The sequence below is a fragment of the Aquarana catesbeiana genome, linkage group LG12 (genome assembly GCF_042186555.1).
Source record: "Aquarana catesbeiana isolate 2022-GZ linkage group LG12, ASM4218655v1, whole genome shotgun sequence".
Taxonomy (NCBI): domain Eukaryota; kingdom Metazoa; phylum Chordata; class Amphibia; order Anura; family Ranidae; genus Aquarana; species Aquarana catesbeiana.
In genome coordinates, this window is record NC_133335.1 from 220,169,310 (window position 1) to 220,193,249 (window position 23,940).

The window sequence follows — 23,940 nt, forward strand, 5'->3', positions numbered from 1 at the left end:
ATTACCCCTGCTCTAACCTTCCCTCCTTTAGCTGCAGTGGCCAGGGGTGTACACATGTCACAGCAGGAGTAATTATCCCCATTGTGGTTGGTGGGTGTAGCACCTGCCAAGCATGACCCGTTCAAGTGAATGAGGCCGCTCTGCAACCTTGCGCAGTATAACAAACAAGGGGTTAAAGCGGACAGCATTGTGTTGCTTTCTCACCACCTGCTTTAACCCCTTGGACCCCGCAGAAGCATGCAGCTGAGGGGAACTTGCAGAGTGTACCCAGTTACTTGAACAGGTCGCGTTTGGCAGGCGGAAGCACCAACCAAAAGCAACAGGGGGTTTAATTCCTGCTGTGGCATGTGAACATCTTTGGCTGCTGCCTCAACAGCTAAAGGGGGTAGAGATAGGGGCGGTAAAGCCATGACTCCACCACAGGGTTTTACCGCCCCCCACTTTGTGTGAACGAGCCCTAAGGGTGCCGCTGCTGAATGCAACTAAGGGCCCATTCATAAGTACCACAGCCACTGCTGCTCCTCTGAAAAGCGATCCAAGTGTGTTTGACAGATGGCGAGACGGAACTATATTGCCTCCTCACTACCCGATTAAAACCTATGATTGCCGTGCGATGCATACGTTTGCAACATGGTAGTACGGCAATACGAGGTTTAAATAAGGTGTGAGGAGGAAAACACTGTGCCTGGCTATCTTTGACTCCTCCCATGTTGTTCAGGTAGATCTCCACCACTTTATGGTTGCCTACCCCTGCTTTAGAGCTCCCGTATTAGGAAAAACTATACAGAATCATGATTAAAAAAATATACTTGTAATATTAGCACATTTGATAAATGACAATACAAACGTTGCAAAAAAAAGAAATCCCTTTTCATTATTATTAGCCCTTGCTCTGGATAATGCAGCGCTATTTGAAGGCAACTGTCAATGCAACACAAGGATTCCAAACTATAAATGTTCTAACTAGTGAAGTATTTAACAAATGTAGAAAGCAAAAGACCAACAGACAAATTAATCAGTGACCATACACAGTAGTAAGATGCAGTTGAGAAATTTAAATTTACACTAAAAGCCCTTTAATATTCACGAACGTAGTCAGTATTAGCACTACCCTTTCCTTTAGAAGCCACAAGCTCTCTGGCTGTCAACCATATTCTCGAGCGTCTCTAATTAGAGCGTTGCTGACCCTGAACAAGTTAGTTTGAGGTGTTCTGCTCTAATTTATCTCAGACACCAAGCAGATTCACATTTTTAGTCTCCAATTATTTTCCTGTGCTAAACATCAGGAAGGTATAAAGATGTGATTTAAACCAATAATGTACACTCTGTGGTTAACACTTTGAGGACACCTGACCATCACCCAAACCTACGGCCCGGTTCACACTGGTGCGATATGAAAGTCGCGCGACTGCTGGTACGACTTTGCCCTGCAACTTGAGGTCCAACATCAATCCGACTTCAATGAACGAGATCCAATTTAGATCTGACTTTGAGAAAAAAAACAAAAACAAACAGTGTGCGGTCCCTCATCGGTCTGGTATGGATTTTGAAGGGGAAACCCCACATCAAAAAAAAAAAAAGAAAAAAAAAAACAGGATTGAGGGCCCCCCCCCCAAAATCCATACCAGACCCTTATCTGAGCAAGCCCACCCTTCCCTCCTGAACCATACCAGACCACAGGCCCTCAACATGGGTAAGGGGGGGGCTTACCCCTGCTCCCAAGCACCTTGTCCCCATGTTAATGGGGACAGGGGTCTCTTCCCCACAACTCCAGGGTGTGGTTGTGGGGGCCTGCTGGCAGGGGGCTTATCAGAATCTGGAAACCCCCTTTAAGAAACAGGGCCCTTAGATCCCAGTTTCCCCCTATGTGAATAAGTATGGGGTACCCACTCACCAAAAAAACAATGTAGTGTAAGAAAAAACATCAGATGGTTTTGACAAGTCCTTTATTAAAAATGAATAATGTCCCCCGTTTTATGTCATGCGATTTGTGCTCTCAAAGTCGGAGCGATTGTCTCACAAGTGTGAACAGGTCCTAAGTGGTGAATAATATGTGAGCACTCCTCCAATTGGAGTTCAGGTGTTTCTATTAAAATATTATTAATACTACATCATACAAAAGGACATTTAGACAATTGTACGCTGCCAACTTTGTGGCAAATAAGAAAGACCTTGCAATCAATGAATAAAATGCAAGGCATTCTGTAAATGGTGACCGTGCCGAGCAATCGATCCCTTGTGTTCACTATGCAGCAGGACCCAAAACACAGTGGCGAACACTGTAGTAGCAACTACTACAGTGGATTTCCATCTTCCACATGGATCTTAAATGTATGGAACATGCACACTTACAATGGTCCAAGCTGGACCAATGTAACTATGCTTTAAAATGCATACCCAAACTTTCAGCTTTAAGGAAGAAGAGGCTGCCCTCCAGGAGAGCTTGCTCTTAGTTTGTGCAGTTTATATGTTCTGTATAGTTGGGGCAAAAATAAAAAGAGGTAGCCCAACCGCCACACACCTCACCCAGCCTGAGTGGTAAGCAGGTAAAAGCAAATAAAATCAGCCTCAGCTCAATTCATCCAGACCAGGGATCCTCAAACTATGGCCCTCCAGCTGTTGCAGAACTACACATCCCATGAGGCATTGTAAAACTCTGACATTCACAGACATGGCTAGGCATGATGGGAATTGTAGTTCTTGAACAACTGGAGGGCCGTAATTTCAAGACCCTTGATCCAGACCATATCTCCAACATGCTTCGCCCCACCCCCCCGGGGCTTAATCATGGAGATATATTAATGATTAAGCCCTGGGGAAGGGGGCGAAACATGTTGGAGACATTGCAATTAAAAACCTTTGCTTTTAATTGAGACAGCTTCGTTTTTGTTTTTTTTCCTTGAAGAGGAACCCTTTGTATTATTTTCTATACTGCCCAGACAATGTGCACGTTTGTCCTTTTTGCTAGTTTGAAATTGATCTGAGCAGCTGCCATTTTGGAGAAAGCAGAAGGTCGCTGGCTACCAGGGGAGTGAAGAATAAGGTATTATTTTTAAAAAGAAACAGATTATTTATCACACCCTAGGTAAAACAAGCCAGGCGGCAGTTTCACTTACTGCATGCTCCCAGCACAAAGTCTGAGCTGTCAAACAGAGCTCTTGAACCAGTCTAAAGATCGTCAGCCGGCGGGAGCAGCTTCCGATCATGTGACCACTGCGATAGTGGTGACATAATCCCCGATCCTTCCTGCCCCCCCCCCCCTGGCATTCAAAACCATTTATAAGATGGGTGGGAAGGGGTTAAGGTACTGCAAGGTACCCACACTTCAGTAGCAGGACAGGTTCACTTTCAAGCTGTGATATACATAGGTGGTAGTCCCAGGACACCTCTATCATACTATGCACTAGAGCAGTAATGGCGAACCTTGGCACCCCAGATATTTTGGAACTACACTCCCCATGATGCTCATGCACTCTGCAGTGTAGTTGAGCATCATGGGAAATGTAGTTCCAAAACATCTGGGGTGCCAAGGTTCGCCATCACTGCACTAAAGTCAACATAAAAAGGTAGAGAGTTTGAGGGTTCCCAGGAAAAGACCACAGCTCTGTTTCAGGACAAGTGATAAAAAGACTTGAAGGAATGACAAAAAAGAAAAAAAAGAGTAAAGAACGCAAAAACAGGAACAAGTTTAATTGAAAACAAGGAACCAAAAGGTAACATTTAAATATTTTTTTTTTGAGGTGGAAGAGGAGCTTCTGATTGGATCCTAATGCAGCTGTATGCCCTGTCTTCATGAAAGGTAAAATAAACAGGACCAGCATCTTAAACTTAGAACGGCCGACTCACTGGGGTGCTTAATGTTCAGAGCACAGCAGACAGCATTGAGAGAGAGAAGATGGCAACAAGCAAAGGAGAGAAAAAGGGAGGGTGGGCAGGAGAACAAAGGAAAAAAAAAGAAACTGTTAGATGACGCAAAGGCTGAGAGGGGCACACAAGCTGCTGAATGCGCTTTGTAACATTAATTCTGAGATGACACTGTGGCTGTTCCCTGCCGTTTACATCTCAAAACATACAGTAATTGTGGCCTGCCCCTGTGCAGCTGCTGCCTGGAAACGTCCAGATGAAGACTCAGCATCATTACTTCTCTAATTCGGGCCAGAAAGAGCAAAGGTGATCACGTCCAATAAACTGAGACTGATGAGATAAACTATGCAGCTCCTGACAAGTTCTTAACAGCTCAGCTGAGGCAGCCTATGGGAAGTTGACGCAAGCGGGTGGAACATGTCGTATGCCTGTGGGGTATTGCCTGACCACCCTCGTACTCTTCTTATGATGTGTCAGTGGCCAGGAGTTCCGGGCAGCGACACTCACATATTGGTGCTGAGCCGGGATTGGCTGTTAGCTGGGGTCAGCTCTCCTTGGCTTCCTTCCCTGGGAGGGGACTGAAAAGATGAGCAAATATGAGTATAATTAGAGACTGGTAAGAGATGTACAGTATGTGAAGCAGATAAGATAATAAAAAATAAAAAAGTATGTCTTTATTTTCAACCCCTTTAAAATGCAGAAAAATACCTGTTGATCTGCCAGAAATCCAGTGAGTTCCTAACTGCGTGCCCTCTGCTTTACTGAAATACTAAACAGTGCTCGGCCTCATACACAAGATATTTAGCCCCCATGCAATGACACTTTAATATTTTGGTGTGGGTGGAAGGTACAGGTACACTGTCTAGCTGCGATGCTGTTGCTGGATGAAGCCGCAAAGCACGTCTGGCGGTACCTGCGTTTTGTGCAATATGCACTCAGGGACAAATGCCTTGAGCACACGCTGCTTGCATTTCAAGCATAGTATTTTTTTTTTTCGGGATTTTTGGTTGATATTCTCCATCATTTAAAATACACCTATGATAAAAAATGATAGACCCTTCATTTCTTTGTAAGGCTGCTTTCACACTGGGGCGGTGGGGGGCGTCGGCGGTAAAACAGCGCTATTTAGAGCGCTGCTTTACCGCGGTATTCGGCCGCTAGCGGTGCGGTTTTAACCCCCCGCTGGCGGCAGAAAAAGGGTTAATACCGCTCGTATAGCGCGGCTATAGTCGCGGTATAGCCGCGCTGTCCCATTGATTTCAATGGGCAGGAGCGGTGAAGGAGCGGTGAATACACCGCTCCTTCACCGCTCCAAAGATGCGGCTGGCAGGAGTTTTTTTCTTCTCCTGCCAGCGCAACGCTTCAGTGTGAAAGCCCTCGGCTTTCACACTGAACAAACAGCAGCGGCTGTTTTGGGTCGGTTTGCAGGCGCAATTTTTAGCATAATAACACCTGCAAACCGCCCCAGTGTGAAAGGGGTCTTAGTGGGCAAACTTGGAAAAATCTGCAGGGGATCAAATAATTAATTATTTTCCCCACTGAATGCTAGAAACAACTTATTAAGCTTCAGGATTTTACACTAAACTCTACTGCAATCTAACCTTCTTACACCAGTCATGCTTGGATGTAAATTAAACGTGGCGAAGGGTTGGTCCATTTAAAAGTGATAGTTACACCTGGAGCCTCGTGGAACGAGTCTGCCTCTGGCTTCTTATATTATCTGGCAGACACCAACAGTGACTTCCCCCTGCCAGAGTTCCCCAAACTGTTCCTGACCTCCTCAGATTTTTGGGTGTTCCTGCCCACCTTTGCCTATTCCGGCTCTTCCAGTTACATTCCCCATTATTTAAAGGATAAGTTTAAATAAAGGTGCATTGTTTTTTTTTTACTAGGAGCCAGCAAAGCAGATCATGGGTGCAGTGCAGGACTCCTGTACACTGTCAGTGCATATTGTCTGCTGGTACCCCCTACGGGCAGGCAGTTATACAATGACACAAGGAAACATTGAACTACCAGAGTGCTCAACAGCACCCCGGTAGTTAATTGAGAACTACAAGCCAACAGCCGCAGTTCTCACATTCACAGAACTGGGTGGGCCTTTTTTTAAATTGTGATAGCGAGTTCGGGGAGAAGATCCCCTGGCTTGCTGTCTACTAGGGGCAGTGGGTCGGGGAGAGGCTGCAGCAGTGGGAACAGGTTACATGTTCCACCCTAAAAATGGGTGAAACATGTAACATGTTCCCAAAGGTAAAATTATCCTTAAACCCTGGTTCACACCAGTGCAGTTTTGAAGTTGCGCTAATTCAGCGCGATTTAATGTACTTGCTGATATCTGTTCAACTTCATTTAACAGATGTCAATGCAAGTCACACTGAAATTGCACAGAAATAGTGCAGGAACCTTTTTCAAAGTTGCTGCAACTCAGGCCGCAGCTATTTCAATGGTTCCATTGCCGCAAATGAGGTGTGACTTTGAACTGTCAAGTTGCATGACAAGTCGCACTGGTGTGAACCAGGGCTCAAGGCCCTGTTCATATATATATATATATATATATATATATATATATATATATATATATATATATATATGTTTGGCAAAGGTACTTGCACCTTTTTTAAAAAGCAGCCGCACGAAAATCGCGCGTTTTTTATACAATGCAGTTTCCGTGTGCATAAAAATTGTGCATTTTCCATGTAGCTGCGGGAATGCGTGCAATTTACATGGACTTCCGCACCCGCACATATGTGAACCTAGGCCAAAGTAAGTAAAAATCCACCAGAGATGGTGGGAGCCCCTCATAATGGGCACAGCAGATACACAGACCCAGGAACTCAGCGCAGGGATGGTGGGAGCCCCTCATAATGGGCACAGCAAATATACAGACCCAGGAACTGAGTGCAGGGATGGTGGTAGCCCCTCATAATAGACACAGCAGGTGTTCAGACCAAGGAACTCTGCGCAGAAATCTCACCAATAAAGTCCCAGAGAGACAAAGGACACTGCCAGGTGGTTTAGCCTTTCAGCATCTACCAAAGGCTAAAGTATAGTTTTGGGTGGATTAACCCTTTACTGTCAAAAAAACATCCCTTTACTCCTCAATAACATAACCACAATGTAATGCAATCCAAAAACATTCAAAAGAGTAAGAGAAGTAAAAAAACATGCACTCACCTTAACGTGGATCTGATTACGTAGAACAGCAGCTCGCAAAATCATGGCTTTGGCTCGCCTCTGAAACTCCCTCCCCATCTGTAATGATTTCTCAAATGTAGTGCTGCGCTGGTCAACATCTCGAGCATATAGGATCTGTAAGTGAATATGCGACACTTTAACTGGCAGTTCTTGGATCCCAGCAGCGATCACGGCATCTCTTGGAAGTTCTTACCTTGCTGTGAGAATCAATGCGGGCGTTAATTAACCCTTCCAGAATCAGCTGTGTTAGCTCATCCTCTAGGGCAGGGACGGTTGTGTTAAAGGAAATGGCCATTTTGTACATGTCCGCAGAAACGTAAGGGCTAAAGTACTGCAAAATGCAAACAGAGATTGATTTCTAACACTGGCAGATGCAGGTTATAAAACAAAAGGATCAATTAATAAATAAGAGACATACACATGCAACATGGAAGCATAGAGCAAATTATTTTAAGTACACCTGTCATAAGAGAAGTATGGGGGCTGCCACTGTTGACCTCTAGAGCTGAATGCTTGGCTGTGTGCTATCAGATCTTCTAAACCTAGAGCCTAGATTAAAACAACCATGCAGCATATGAAAGTCAGAAAAAAAAAGGAATCTTTTTCTCTATACTTGCTCCACGTCTGTGACTCAAAATGCTGCATCCAAAGAATCAGACAGCCAGGCAAACAACATTTTCTGAAGAAGTGGCCAGTAATGACCTCCAACTTATGTCTCTTATTAATGGATTCCTTTATATGCACAGATAGTCTGCAGGGCCATGGCATTACACCCACCATCTGCTGATCGTGGGTGCAATGCTTTACAGGTCCCTAACAAAAGAGAATTATGTATGCATATTGTTGCCTGCAAAAAATGTGCATTTATTTTTATTTTTTTAGGGGGAAAAGTGAACTTATCCTTTGAAAAGCTGTCAAAGAGAACCGTTATCTTTTTTATGACAAGAGCTTTTTGATCTAATATGTGTAGAGACTGACCTGTATCTCAAAGACGTATCTTTATATTTTGCATGTTTTTGATGTATTACATCTTGAATACGCACTGTTATGTTGCTTGTGTATATTGTTTAATGAAAACCTCTTTTGAAAAAAAAAAAAAAAGCTGTCAAAGGTTATCACCTAGTCAGAGGAGTGATGAGCACAGAAGGAACAAGGCACCTTTCCAGCAAACATCTATATATATATATATCTATAGAGATATAGATATATATATATATATCTATATCTCTATAGATATATATATATATATATATCTATATATCTATCTATATATCTATATCTATAGAGATATAGATATATATATATATAAAATCTATATTTTTTTGGGGGGGGTTTGGATTCACTTTAAAAATGCAAGTTCACCTTTTCACAAGAAAAAATTTAAAAAAAAAAAAAAAAAAAGGTGGACATCTTACACTCTCCCTCACTGTACTTACCTCCACGGGTGATAAGCTGTCACTACCCATGCAGCCTATATAGCAGTGCGAGGATTCGAAATCCCCATTTCTGTTCTCCTTTCTGTAGGGCTTCCAGGATGGTTCAGAGCAATTCCAATTGGTCAAAGAGGTTATGTGCCAGCACTGACCAATCAGAATCTCTCTGATCCTTCCTGGAAGCCCTACAGAAAAGAGAACAAGAATGGGGATTTCAAATCCCTGGACCGATACACCGATTGCGTGGCTTATCACCCATAGATGCAAGTACAGGGGGGGACCAGGGAGGTGGGCAGGGTGTAGGGAGTTCGTTCGCCTTTTCATTTTTTCTGAAAAGGCAAACGAACCCTTTAAGTGCGTAAGCTTGAGATAGAATAATCAACAATACGATAGTGGAGGATGCATTGTTCAAAAGATTTAGAACAAGAATTCATGTATGAACAGGATTCAGTTTTTTTAAACGTATTTACGTTTCTTCCACGTCATGGTGAATGGATAGTTTTATCTAGCAACCCTAAACAGGTTTATATTTATCCAAAATGCTCCAGAAGGCCCATCAGCTCTCTCTACAGAAGGAAGAAAAAAAACTGGTGATTATATGATGATCTGGAAGCAACAAATTGCTTAGATACCAAGCAGCTCGAACCTGATTTGCACGGTTCCAGTTCTAATCCGCTAATATCAATGTGCTGCTGCAGATGGAAAGTAACCAGGGGGGCAATACTCTTCTCGGTAGCTTCAAATTGACCCCGCTGACATAAGCTATCAATTTCTTACTGTTCATGCTTGCAGCAGAATATGAAACACAGGCACTATACCTAATTGTGGCTGCAGAAATAATTGTAATGTACTCGCCATAAAATTATTTTCTCTGAGTTCATTGAAGGACACAGCCAGATCTTCATGACGGATAGGCACTTCTCTGGATGAGATCATTAAAAACATCACTGGTGATCCAGGAGCTCTTGAACCCCCAAATGCAAGTTGGCCAGATACTGAGGGGAGAGATGCAAGTTGTAGGAAGAGAAACGATCTGGAGGGAAAAACAGGAACTGTAGTTTTGCAGCTGGAGACCACCTCCAGAACCTATTCGTCTGAGATGAGAGACAACCAGCAATCTGCAAAGAACAGAAGACACCCCCCCCCCCCAACCCCGGAGTCGAGTGGGGGGCATCCTTCATGTGTAGGTGGGCTTTTCAGCAGACTTCGAGGCCTTGGGCTGCCAGGTACATTTGGCTCCAGAAGAAACAGCGGACTTGTCTTTGATGGAGGAACCTTGGCTGCAAAACCCATTTGTGTGTGAAGAAGGGGAAGCCAAGTTTACGCTGCATCTTCTTACCCTTCCAAGCCTGAGACAGAAAAGTTCTCCTACCACCAGCACTGTTCTTAAAGTAGTTCTAAAGGCAGAAGGATTTTTACCTTAAAGTGATTGTAAAGGCTCAATTTTTTTCTTTAAAAATAACAAATATGTTATACTTACCTGCTCTGTGCAGTTTGTTTCGCACAAAGCAGCCCAGATCCTCTTCTCGGGCCCCTTCCTCCTGTCGAGTGCCCCCACAGCTTGCTATGGGGGCACCCGAGCTGAGCCGCAGCTCTGTGTGTCCATTCAGACATGGAGCTGGGGTTCGGCCCCGCCCCTCTCATGATTGGCTAACTGACTTTGATTGACAGCAGCGGGAGCCAATGGTGCCGCTGCTATGTCTCAGCCAATCAGGAGGGAGAGTCACAGACGGCCAAGGCACGCGTGAACATTGCTAGACCGAGATGGGGATCAGGTAAGTATTAGGGGGGGCTGCTGCACACAGGTGTTTTTTTTATCCTAATGCATAAAATGCATTAGGATAAAAAAAAACTTCTGCCTTTAAAATCCCTTAAATGCATTCTCTGCAACCTTCTGTGTGCAGCCCCTCCTTATGTTTACTTTAACCTGATCTTAATCCAGTGCTGCGCCCGAGAACGGAGGCTCTCTTCCTCCTCAAAGGGCAGACTGACAGCAACGGAAGTCATTGGCCTCTGCTGCTGTCAATCAAATACTGTGATGAGGGAGCAGGGGGCAGAACTGCACGGTCTCCATCTATGGATACAGGCTGCGTGGCTCAGGATTGAGCCCGCAGGTATGCCACAATAGGAAGCGGCTTCCTATGGTGGCACACCGAGGAGGAGCCAGGAGCGCCAGTTGGAGGAGCCTAGAAGAGGAGGATCGGAGCTGCTCTCTGCAAAATCATTGCACAAAGCAGGCAAGTATAACATGCTTATTATTTAGAAAAAACAAAAATTACCCTTTACAAAACTTTAATGATCTCATCCACAGAAGTGCCTATCCGTCATGAAGATCTGGTTGTGTCCTTCAATGAAGAGAAAATGACACTGTATCAGCTGTAAATGGCAAAAAATTATCATCCAATAATAATAGGATAGGCAATCTAAACAGAGGAGTGTTGCTAGCCAGAGACAGTTTCAAGGCAGATCTAAAAAGCTGCCAAGAGTAATACATGCACAGTGGAGCACGTAAGTAAATAACAAATAAAAAGACGACACAAAGGCACAGGCCAGGAAGTAAAAGGCTTAGTCACAGCGGGAGGCGAGAATGAAAACACAACATGGTGCAACAGACACAGCGGAAACAGCAGCGGGAAGAGCAGAGCCCGCGGTTAGCATCACAAGAGCAAAATGACTAAACCACAGTGCAGGGAGGGATACCTGTATAAGAGCTCGGTTTCGGATTTGAGTATAAAGCGTTCGGACGTGAGGAGCCAAGTACATGTCCAGAAGAAGATTATCCTGCAGGGTTAGAAAACATAAATTATAAAACTATACAAGAAAGGAAGGTTTCTCAGGTACAAACACAAAAGGATTTGCTAAAATTATTTACATCAAAGCCAAACTCTGTGCACCATCATTTTAATAATTTTAGATAGGCTAGTAGCTAGTTATCGCTGCTGTGTGTCAATCCAATTGTTTTATTATTTCAGCTTAAAGTGACCCTGTTTTATTATTTTTTTTAAAGTCAGCAGCTACAAATACTGCAGCTGCTGACTTTTGAAATATAGACACTTACCTGTCCAGGGCGCCCGCGGTGTCGGCACCCGAAGCCGATCTATCCCTCGGCTGTCAGGTGCTGCCGCCGCCATCATGCGGCTTCACCTCCTGGTTCCCTCACTGGTCCCTGCTGTTTTCTGGGACCCGTGTGTCTCCCAGAATACAGCGGGTGACGGGAAGTGGCGTAGATACCCGTGGGTGGCTTGGGTATCTATGCCCGGAAGTGGGAGCAAAATACCTGTATTAGACAGGTATCTGCTCCCCCCCTGAAAAGGTGCCAAATGTGACACCGGAGGGGAGGAGGAACCGGAAAAGCGGAAGTTCCATTTTTGTGTGGAACTCCGCTTTAATTACAATTTTTTCACATGCATTTACAACAGCACAAAACACAATTATAAACACTTATATAAACCCCTGCCACCCCCCCTCCCAAAAAAAAAAAAAAAAAAAAAAAAAAAAAAAAAAGCAAAGTTCAATTAACCACTTGCCGACCGCCCTATAGCAGTTTTACTGCTACAGGGCGGCCGTGCTGCACAGGATCACATATATATATATATATATATATATATATATATATATATATATATATATATATATATATAGTATCTCACAAAAGTGAGTACACCCCTCACATTGTAAATATTTTCTTCTATCTTTTCATGTGACAACACTGTAGAAATAACACTTTGCTACAATGTAAAGTAGTGAGTGTACAGCTTGTATAACCGTGTAAATTTGCTGTCCCCTCAAAATAACTCAACGCACAGCCATTAATGTCTAAACAAAAGTCAGTACACCCCTAAGTGAAAATGTCCAAATTAGGCCCAAAGTGTCAATATTTTGTGTGGCCACCATTATTTTCCAGCACGGCCTTAACCCTCCTGGGCATGGAGTTCGCCAGAGCTTCACAGATTGCCACTGGAGTCCTCTTCCACCCCTCCATGACGACATCACGGAGCTGGTGGATGTTAGAGACCTTGCGTTCCTCCACCTTCCGTTTGAGGATGCCCCACAGATGCTCAATTGGGTTTGGGTCTGGAGACATGCTTGGCCAGTGCATCACCTTTGCCCTCAGCTTCTTTAGCAAGGCAGTGGTCGTCTTGAAGGTGTGTTTGGGGTCGTTATGTTGGAATACAGTACATGTTGGCATTCATGGTTCCCTCAATGAACTGTAGCTCCCCAGTGCCAGCAGCACTCATGCAGCTCCAGACCATGACACTCCCACCACCATGCTTGACTGTAGGCAAGACACACTTGTCTTTGTACTCCTCACCTGGTTGCCACCACACACGCTTGACACCATCTGAACCAAATAAGTTTATCTTGGTCTCATCAGACCACAGGACATGGTTCCATCATCTTTAGAAGAAGCTTCCTTCTGGGATGACAGCCATGCAGACCAATTTAACGCAATTGTCAGTTAAAGTAACGCAATGTCGTATCGAAAAAAATGGCCTGGTCATGCAGGGGGATAAATCTGAAGTGGTTAAGGTGGAAAAGCTAAAAAAAAAATTCTCAATAAATGTTAAATTCATAAAAACCCTAACAGGAAGAGTGAGACGCGCCTCATAATAGCCACAACAGGGAGGTGGGGGGGGGGGTTGATTTTACAACCAAAGTCCCAGTTGGATATAAGAAGCTGGCAGATCCTTCAACCTTTAGCATCTATCCTATATGCTAGAGCTGCATGATTAATCGTTATCGCAATTTTTCCCCTTCGCGATCTTCACAAAGCATTTGCCTGATTCTTTCTAGACAGAGAATTCTCTGCTGAAGCCAACAGCTGTCAAAAAAAACAGGCAGTCTGCCAAGTATCACAACATTCCTCAGCCTCTGAGCGAATTATAAACATTGTAATGTTTTGTTCTTTAGCTCAGGGATCTCCAAACTACGGCCCTCCAGCTGTTTCAGAACTACACGTCCCATGAGGAATTGTAAAACTCTGACATTCACAGACATGACTAGGCATGACGGGAATTTTAGTTCTGAACAACTTGAGGGCCGTTGTTTGGAGACCCCTGCTTTAGATCAAAGGAATGAACTTCCGCCTGTAAAGGAGGGAAGTTTAACCACTTAAAGACTAAACCCTTTTCTGACACGTGTGGGTTTCAAGTTAAAATCAGTATTTTTTGCTAGGAAAGAACTTAGAACCCCCAAACATTATATATATTTTTTTAGCAGAGTCCCTAGAAAATAAAATGGCGGTTGTTGCAATATTTTATGTCACACCGTATTTGCGCAGCGGTCTTTCAAATGCAATTTTTTTTGGAAAAGAAATACACTTTAATGAATTAAAAAAAAAAAACAAGAAAACGTAAAGTTGGCCCAATTTTTTTGTATAATGTGAAAGATGATGTTACGCGGTGAGAATCATGATCTTTATTCTAAGCAAAAAAATAGGGATCTCACTTTGGCCAGAATCGTGCAGTTCTACTATATACTAAGTATAAGGTTCTACAGCAGTGGGCTTGTGTCAATGGCATCGGTTTGAGATTCTTCTGAGATCATTCAGAATTGACAGGTGCAGCTGACCTCCTCTGGTCCTGCATTTCACCTGCTTTTGGAGGGTTGTGCATCTCTATAGACTTGAACAGGAATGAAAAACCCGTTTGAAACTAGCAAATCAAGTCTAATAGGTCTAATCATCTTACAGTTTTTATAAATATCCTGTCGTGCATAACGAGTGACTCCACAAAGTCATGTTATGCCACATAAAACGAACGACATCAGCAGAACTGCAGACAAGGCAAAACTGGGGATGACCATCAGCAGACACAAGTCATGTCTCCGTGAGCTGGAACCTACACAAATTACCTTCATCTCATCCAACATCTTTAGGCAGGAGGCGTACTTGGATTCATAGAATTTAAAGATGATATCACGGACTTGAGGCTCCAACTCCAGAAACAGCTTGAAAGAACTGAAGGAGATAAAAAAAAAAAAAAGAAGAGTTTTATACCCATACAATAGAATGTCCGCCCACATTCAGCCAACGCATGCGCATGCACTGTGAACAACCAAAACTCTATCAGACTCTAAAATAACGGTGAAGAGTTCTTATCAGACCTTTTTCAGCTGGAACACAATTACCTACAAAATAATAGCACTCCGAAGTAAAACATACATTGGAGACACTACTCTGAGGCGGTACTGCTCGACATTATGGATAGTGCCATCACCTTTAGGGTATGGCACTCAATTCTTAGATTTGATGGCTGCACTAGTTTCATTTTTAGGTTTTCTTTCCCTTATTTTCACCTGGTGATCTGGCCAGAAAGTCTGTTGTTTTTAAAAGAACAAGCTCTTCTGCAGATGTAGCAGTTAGATGGATGAGGCAAACTATTTACCAGCGACAGGGGTGCTTACAATGATCAGCTTTTATTTATATGAAACCTTTATCCCCAAAGAAAAACTGCTGTTGCTGTAACTTATTACAAAGAGTTAGCTGGAGTTTGGCTTTGGTTTGTTAGTGTATTGAAATCTGCTAGAGCATCTAAGACTCCTCTTCCCCTATAAACACACGTCACGTATTAGAAGGAGCACAGGGGGCACCTTTGGACAACAGCATTGTTAATCTAGGGCAGCGGTACTAAATTAAAATTCACAGAGGTCCGCTTAATAAAATCTTCTTTCAGCAGAGGTCCGAATCACGTGTTTGTGATAGGACTCAGATCCTTTACATCACAGCACCCTCTCCTGCTAGGTGTTCCCATCTCTGCAGCTGGGGAATGCAGGCCAAATTGCACATGTTCACGACTGGCAGAGAAACACGACACACTTTAGCACACGCGTGCGCCAAACCGAATGGTCTTGCAGCACCATGCAGCTTGGTGCTGCGCAATTTAAAAAAAAAAGGGGGGCAGGGACTTGTTTTCCCGCATTTCTCATCGGCAGTTCAGCCCATTAAAATGAATGGGCTGACCTACCTGTGACATGCGAAAGCAAATGCACAGATCTGAACTGAGCCCCATATCACAATCCCATCCTTACATCAGTTTCACAGTGTCCACTGCACATCACAGTTCCCTTCCCTTCACATCAGGATCACCCCCTTCACAGTAGTGTTCTCATACCCCCTTGACATTAACACCCTCCAACAGTACTGTCTGCAGCCCCCCATTACAGTCCTCAGCTCCCCCACATTATTGTCTTCAGCGCCCCCACCATTACTGTCCTCAGCCGCCCCACATTACTGTCCTCAGCCGCCCACTACTGTCCTCAGCCGCCCGCCCCACATTACTGTCCTCAGCCGCCCACTACTGTCCTCAGCCGCCCGCCCCACATTACTGTCCTCAGCTGCCCCACATTACTGGCCTCAGCCTCCCCATTAGAGTACTCAGCCCCCCCCCCACACTACTGTCCCCAGCCGTCATGCATTACTGTCCTCAGCCGCCCCATTACAGTACTCAGCCCCCCACCCCACTTTACTGTCCTCAGCCGTCCCACATTACTGTCCTTAGCTCCCCCACATTATTGTCTTCAGCTCCCCCCCCCACATTACTGTCCTCAGCCTCCCCATTAGAGGACTCAGCCCCCATTACAGTCCCCAGCTCCCCCACATTATTGTCTTCAGCCCCCCCCCCCCCCCCCCCACTACTGTCCTCAGCCCCCTACATTGTTGTCTTCAGCCCCCCACTACTGTCCTCAGCCGCCCCCTACTACTGTCCTCAGCCGCCCCACATTACTTTCCTCAGCCGCCCCACATTACTTTCCTCAGCCGCCCCACATTACTTTCCTCAGCCGCCCCACATTACTTTCCTCAGCCGCCCCACATTACTGTCCTTAGCCGCCCTATTACTGTCCTTGATCCCCCCCCCCCCCCCCCCATTGTAGTACTCAGCTCCCCTACATTACTATCCTCAGCCCCCCCCATTACAGTACTCATATCCCCCACATTGTCCTCAGCCCCCCATTACAGTCCTTAGCCCCCCATTACAGTCCTCAGCTCCCCCACATTGTCCTTATCCCCCCCAATACAGTATTCAGCTACCCCACATTACAGTCCTCAGTCCACCCCACTACTGTCCTCAGCTGCCCCACATTATTGTCCTCTTCCCCTCCATTACAGTACTTAGCCCCCATTACTGTCCTTGACCCCCCCATTACAGTACTCAGCTTCCCTACATTACTATCCTTAGCCTCCCTATTACTGACCTCAACCCCCCCATTAACAGTACTCAGCTCCCCCACATTACAGTCCTCAAGCCCCCCGTTACAGTCCTCACCCACCCCGTTACAGTCCTCACCCCCCCCCGTTACAGTCCTCACCCCCCCCCGTTACAGTCCTCACCCCCCCCCCCCGTTACAGTCCTCACCCCCCCCCGTTACAGTCCTCACCCCCCCCCCGTTACAGTCCTCACCCCCCCCCCCCGTTACAGTCCTCACCCCCCCCCCCCCGTTACAGTCCTCACCCCCCCCCCCCGTTACAGTCCTCACCCCCCCCGTTACAGTCCTCACCCCCCCCCCCCGTTACAGTCCTCACCCCCCCCGTTACAGTCCTCACCCCACCCATTACTCTCAGCCCCTCCCAACATTACAGTACTCAGCACCCCCCCCCCCCCCCCCACACACACACACACACACACACACACACACACACACTAGAGTACTCAGCGCCTCTCCCCCTTCCCACATTACATCTCCCCTACCTTACACAGAGGGGAGGCACAGCAGATCTGAATGGAGGATGGAAGCTGCAAGCTGGCGATTGGTTGCTTGGACCGTCCATCATCTTTGCAAACAATCAATGGCTTGTTTACCTCGGGCAGCTCTCACCCTCCCTCCAGAACTGTCCTGCCTCATGCTGTCAGCTCTGCGAAGATGAAAGTGTGACAGCTGAGAGAAAAATAGGCTCCTAAATGGCACGACCACTGCCGTCCGGGTGAGAGAGTGATTGGGGCCGGACCGCCATTTAGTGATGCCTGGTCCAGTGCCTAGACTAACAATGCTGTTATCCAAAAGGTGCCCCCTGTGCTCCTTCATCCAGAGTGGGGGGTGCTCCAATACAGGAAGTGTGCTACTGGCCAGATCATCAGGTGAAAATAGAGAGGAAAAAAGCCTAAAAAAGAAAAACGAATGCAGCCACCACATCTGATTGTCAAGATGCAATTTATTAAATCTTTGGGTTTCAGGTTTAATACCGCTTTGAGCATCTTGTTTATTTGCTTTAGAACTTCAGCTGCCAGATTCTGCTGTTGTACCGAGACCAAAAAAAATAAAAATATGGTTGTAAATACAATGTATTGCAAATCTGGACTTCTGGGGGGACTACTAGGCAGCACCCTTAAAAGAAAAAAAAACAAAACAATCAAGCTCCCAATAAAAAGACATAGACTTATTGTTCTGTACCCAACGCAGTATCCCCTGCCCCCTTTACATCACCCCCCCCCCCCCCCCCCCACTGTAGTGTTCTTTGCCTCCCATAGCAGTATTCTCTGCCCCTGCCCCTGCAAAATAGTGTTCTATGCCCCCTTCACAACCCCCCCCACACTGAAGTGTCCTCTACCCCCCCCCCCCCCCCACACACATACACAGCGCTGCATGAGTAGCACTTCCTACCTGCCGCGTGTGTACAGCAGAGCATAGATCAGGAGACGGCATAGTGCAGGGTGGAAGGTGTGAGCAGGAGCAGCCGAAGTTAACATTCATAACAAGCTGGGGATTGGTTGCTACGACTGCCCAGCAACCAATCACTGGAGGCAGCTCCTGCCCTCCATCCAGCACTATGCGGCCTCCCGCTCTTCGCTCAGCAGTGAACGGGAGCGGAGGAGGCTTGGGGGAAGGCAGAGCTGTGGTCACGATCCACCTGTCAGCTCCCCACAGACGACGATGGCTTGCCGACCCCCCCCCCCCCCCCCCGCACAAAGGCAATGCCTTGGTGAAATGCTGGAGGGCTGAGCTGTTGGGTTGGGCCGTAACTGACAGACCCCTGTTTTTAGTAGCTGACTGAAGATACCACCAAGCCATTCCAAAACCAGCGACTGAGAAGTGCCATAACAACTAACCTGCTAGAGATTACATTTTTCTGAAGTTCTTGGCGATCAAAAGTGGCCAGTGCACAAAGTCCTCCGTATACAGCGACGTTATTGCAGGAAAGCAGCTGTGGAGAGGCAGAAGAAAGTGTGATCACTACAAGGGAGATTCCGCTTGTCTTTGAGTACATTAGTCAGACTGATTAGGATAGAAACTTACCTCTGGAAAGTCACAGTGGTCAAACGATGCCAGCAAGAAGCATTTCGCTGCCTGTTTGTATTTACGCGCAGCTAATTCTGCCAGGCCTGAAACCAGAAAACAGCATTAGAGGGGATGTAGGGTCTTTAAACATTTCTTTAGACCAGGGATATGCAATTAGTGGACCTCCAGCTGCTGCAAAACTACAAGTCCCATCATGCCTCTGCCTCTGGGTGTCATGCTTGTGGCTGTCAGAGTCTTGCTATGCCTCATGGGACTTGTAGTTCTGCAACAGCTGGAGGTCCGCTAATTGCATATTCCCACTTTAGACCTTAATAAAATAAATCACCTTGGAATACACAATGATATCAGTGTATTTTCTTGTTAAAAAATAATTATCTATAGCTTTCAGGTACATACGCCCATGAGCGCAGTCATGTATATCATTATACTTTACAGCATGCTTTTGCTTTACTGCTCATTCTAACAATGCAAGTTTATGAGGCAGCTCTCTCATTGGAAACAATGCACTCCCTGAGGGGATACTATATCTCAAAGGCACTGTCACCTGGTAATTCAAGGCAAAGTGACAGTGTCTCCTGATAGCCCACCCCTCCCCAGCTCACTGTGCCAGGCTCCCTTGTCACCTCACTGCTGCAGTAGTGCACCCTGGGTAAGCCCTAGCATCGGATGGTGCCAGATCTTAACCAGACTGTGAGGTCACGGCCCACCATATACATAACAGTGTTCAGGACTGAAGACTGGTGCATCGGCACATGGGGGCAAACACATGCTCTGTCATACCCAGAAGCGACTCTACAAATTGAGCAAGGGTTAAAATATAGGACGCATGGGGGCATAAATGGGCATCTTGCGGGGGGGGGGGTTGGGGGGGGTTATCAGCTTACATTGTGACTTTGCACTGAAACTTTGGGGTTGCTTTACATCCCATTCACATGTGTGCGACTTGTCACATGACAAGTCGTACCCAATGTTGTCCAATGATACCCATTCATATATGTCACAGCGACTTTAAATTAGTTCATGCACTACATTGGGCCGACTTTTATACAACTTGAGGGCCACAGATTTCAATGTTAACCCTCAAAAGTTGCATGAAAGTCATACCTGAATGTTTTACATGCAACAATGGGTCCGACTTTGCAGAGGGACAACAAGTCACATTCAAGTTGCACTCCAAAGTTGCATGACTTAAGTCCTACAAGTGTGAATGGAGCCTTACTAAAACCTGAGTGCGCAAAATCTTGTGCGGCTGGACAATGGTAGCCAATCAGCTTCTCACTTCAGCTTGTTCAGTTAGTTGTAAACCCTGTATAACCATTCTTACCTACAGGTAAACCTATAATAAAATAAGGCTTACCCGTGGGTAAATGGAAATTTCTCCTAAACTTGCACAGTTTAGGAGATATTCACTGTATCTGCATGTGCCGACATCATCGGCACATACGCAATGAAGAAACGGCCCGCTCGTGCCGTTTCTCCAGCTGCTGTGCCGTTACCGGCAGCTCTCGCACACATGCGCCGGAGCCCGTGAACACGGAAATAACTCCGGGACGACATGTCGCCGGTCATAGCGGTGTGTCGGGACCACTGCAACGTTCTAAAGTATTTCATAATGAGCTAGTGTGCGATGCATACTAGCTCATTATGCCTTTGTATTGCAGGTCCCCCCCCCCCCCATCTGGGTTTTCAACCACTTTAAGAAAAAACAAACAAAAAACATGGAAGCTGATTGGTTTCTATGCAGAGCTGCACCAGATTTTGCACTCCCAGTTTTAGTAAATCAACCCCTTTGCCTCTTTAAAGTACAGAGGCTGAGTGACTACAGGGAAATATTGAGCTCCCTCCAGAGGAGAATCTACATACAGTGCCTTGAAAAAGTATTCATACCCCTTGTAATTTACACATTTTGTCATGTTACAACCAAAAATGTAAATGTATTTTATTGGCATTTTATGTGATAGACCAACACAAAGTGGCACATAATTGTGAAGTGGGAGGAAAACGATAAATAGTTTTCAACATTTTTTACAAATATGTGAAAAGTGTGGTGTACATTTGTATGGCGCCCCCCGGAGTCAATACTTTGTAGAACCACCTTTCGCTGCAATTACAGCTGCAAGTCTTTTTGGGGATGTCTCTACCAGCTTTGCACATCTAGAGAGGGACATTTTTGCCCATTCTTCTTTGCAAAATAGCTCAAGCTCTGTCAGATTGAATGGAGAGCGTCTAAATAGCAAAAGTCTTCCCACAGATTCTCATTTGGATTTAGGTCTGGACTGTGACTGGGCCATTCTAACACATGACTTTGATCTAAACCATTCCATTGTAGCTGTGGCTGTATGTTTAGAGTTGTTGTCCTGCTAGAAGGTGAACCTCCACCCCAATCTCAAGTCTTCTGCAAACTCTAACAGGTTTTCTTCTAAGATAGCCCTGTATTTGGCTCCATACATCTTCCCATCAACTCTGACCAGCTTCCCTGTCCCTGTTGAAGAAAATCATCCCCACAACATGATGCTGCCACCACCATGTTTCACGGTGGGGATGGTGTGTTCAGTGTGATGAGCAGGGTTAGTTTTCAGACACATAGCGTTTTGCCTTTAGGCCAGAAAAGTTCAATTTTGGTCTTATCTGACCAGAGCACCTTCTTCCACATGTTTGCTGTGTCCCCCACGTGGCTTCTCGCAAACGGCAAACTGGACTTTTTATAGCTTTCTTTCAGACTAAATAGTTCTCCCAGAGGATGTAGACAGTGGTCGTGAGGAACAATGAGTAAATGACATGGTAGTACAACCTTTGGATTACACCCCTGAGGAATATCCACTTTTTCAGACACAATAGGACTATTTGGATATACATATATTCGATCTCTATACTTCCTTGTTGTTGTTACCCATTGGCCAGTAGGCGCATATCTTTATCTGGAACTCGACAGCATATATGCACAAGTATATACTATCTACATAATTTCATGTTTTTATTACAATATGTAAGTGTGAGGTACACACATTTATTGGAGTCACATATAACATTGATTTGCTTGCATGGTTTTGAAAAAGCGAAAGTTTGCAAAACGTGTCACCAGATCAAGCATGTTCAGGAAATATACACGAATATGTGACTAAGTTTGTATGTTAAGATACATCCAAGTGTGTGTAAGTGTGTGTAAGTGTGTGTAAGTGTGTGTAAGTGTGTGTGTGTGTGTAAGAGTGTGTAAGAGTGTGTAAGTGTGTGTAAGTGTGTGTAAGTGTGTGTGTGTGTGTGTGTGTGTAAGTGTGTGTAAGTGTGTGTAAGTGTGTGTAAGTGTGTGTGTGTGTGTGTGTGTTTGTTTTACCTGATCTATTTACATATTTTTTGTATTATATAAAATATATTTTGTACTATATTTCTTGCATTATATGTTGTTTAAGGCATATGTAAAGTCCCGCACTAGACACATGTAGTATCCCCCATTCTTTTTCTCTGCAGAGTTGCACCAGATTTTGCGTGCTCCACTTTTAGGCTCCAACAACATCTAGGCGTTGCTATCTTACAGGCATTTTTTTGAGCGTTTTGAAGTTGACAAGTCACCAATGAAAAGCAGTAAAATGCCTGTAATCTGCCAAAAAAGAAGCTTATGTACTTTTTTTGAGCGACGGGCGTTTTGCTTAAGGCGACAGAATGCCCAGATGTGAACAAGGGCCATTATAAAATGAATGGGATTTGTCCTGGGCATTTTTAGAGCTGAGGCTTAAAGCAGAAAATCGCCCAAAAATGCCTAGATGTGAACGGAGCCTTAGCAAATCATCCCCAGTGGAACTAAGCCCAAAATATGTGTTCACTGAAAACGTTTACTTTTCATCTTAATTTGCTTTCTCTAGAAGTGTTCTTTATGAACCCAACCCACCACTCCACTACATTTAGGTAAACGAATGTGGTGGTGCTGAAGAGCCATCCACTGGCTGAATGTGCTAATGACAGTTTAAACAATTGCAGATTTACAATCTTCATAGACAGGTACTGGATAAAATATGCCAACATAAAATAAGAATTCTTCAAATGTATAAAAAAGAAATTGTACATAATTATGTAAAAGATTCAGTTGCATATCATCATTACTAACATTAAAGGATAAGTCCACCTAAACACTAAAATCGCTACATCTATAGACATCCGCAATCTAACACTAACCTATCTAAGCCTGTAAAGAAGAAACCGCTTTACAGTTGTGCTCATAAGTTTAGATACCCTGGCAGAATTTATGATTTCTTGGCCATATGATAAACACAAAAACTTTTCCTTCACTCATGGTTAGTGTTTGGCTGAAGTCATTTATTATCAATCAACTGTGTTTACTCTTTAAATCAGGGGTCTCACACTGGTGGCCCTCCAGCTGCTGCGGAACTACAAGTCCCATCATGCCTTTGCCTGAAGGAGTCATGCTTGTAACTTTCAGCCTTGCAAGGCCTTATGGGACTTGTAGTTTCTCAACAGCTGGAGGGCCGCCAGTTTGAGACTCCTGCTTTAAATCATAATGGCAACAGAAACTACCCAAATTACCCTGATCAAAAGTTTACATATCCCAGTTCTTAATACCATGTATTGCCCCCTTTAAAACCAATGACAGCTTGAAGTCTTTTGTGGTATTTGTGGATGAGGCTTTTTATCTTCTCAGATGGTAAAGCTGCCCATTCCTCTTGGCAAAAAGCCTCCAGTTCCTGTAAATTCTTGGGTTGTCTTGCATGAACTGCAACGTTTGAGATTTCCCCAGAGTGGCTCAATGATATTGAGGTCAGGAGACTGAGATGACCACTCCAGAACCTTCACTTTATTCTGCTGTAGCCAATGACAGCTCGACTTGCCCTTGCGTTTTGGATCATTGTCATGTTGGAATGTCCAAGAACGTCCCATGCGCAGCTTCCTGGCTACTGAATGCAAATGTTCCTCCAGTATTTTTTGATAACATACTACATTCATCTTGCCAACAATTTTGACCAAATTTCCTGCGCCTTTGTAGCTCACACATCGCTAAAACATCAGCGATCCACCTCCGTACCTTTCATCATAGGCCTTGTTGACACCTTTCCAAAAAAAGCATTTATGGTTGTGGCTAAAAAGCTAATTTTTGGTCTCATCACTCCAAATGACTTTGTGCCAGAAGGTTTGAGGCTTGTCTCTGTGCTGTTTGGCATATTGTAAGCGGGATACTTTGTGGCATTTGCATTGTAATGGCTTTCTTCTG

The 23,940-nt window shown here is 44.9% G+C and overlaps 1 protein-coding gene across 2 annotated transcripts in view; it reads right to left on the reverse strand.

The window, feature by feature from the left end:
• Positions 1-3,662: 3,662 nt before the first annotated feature.
• GPS1 (G protein pathway suppressor 1) overlaps positions 3,663-23,940 on the reverse strand; it is a 62,718-nt gene continuing 42,440 nt past the window's right edge. For both annotated transcript variants that reach the window (XM_073606714.1, XM_073606713.1), the window contains exons 8-14: positions 18,720-18,805; positions 18,533-18,627; positions 14,343-14,448; positions 11,190-11,270; positions 7,250-7,387; positions 7,036-7,170; positions 3,663-4,442 (exon numbers count right to left, since the gene is read on the reverse strand). In XM_073606714.1, coding sequence (XP_073462815.1) covers positions 4,368-4,442; positions 7,036-7,170; positions 7,250-7,387; positions 11,190-11,270; positions 14,343-14,448; positions 18,533-18,627; positions 18,720-18,805 — 716 coding nt within the window. In that variant the 3' untranslated portion in view covers positions 3,663-4,367. The remainder of the gene's footprint in view (positions 4,443-7,035; positions 7,171-7,249; positions 7,388-11,189; positions 11,271-14,342; positions 14,449-18,532; positions 18,628-18,719; positions 18,806-23,940) is intronic.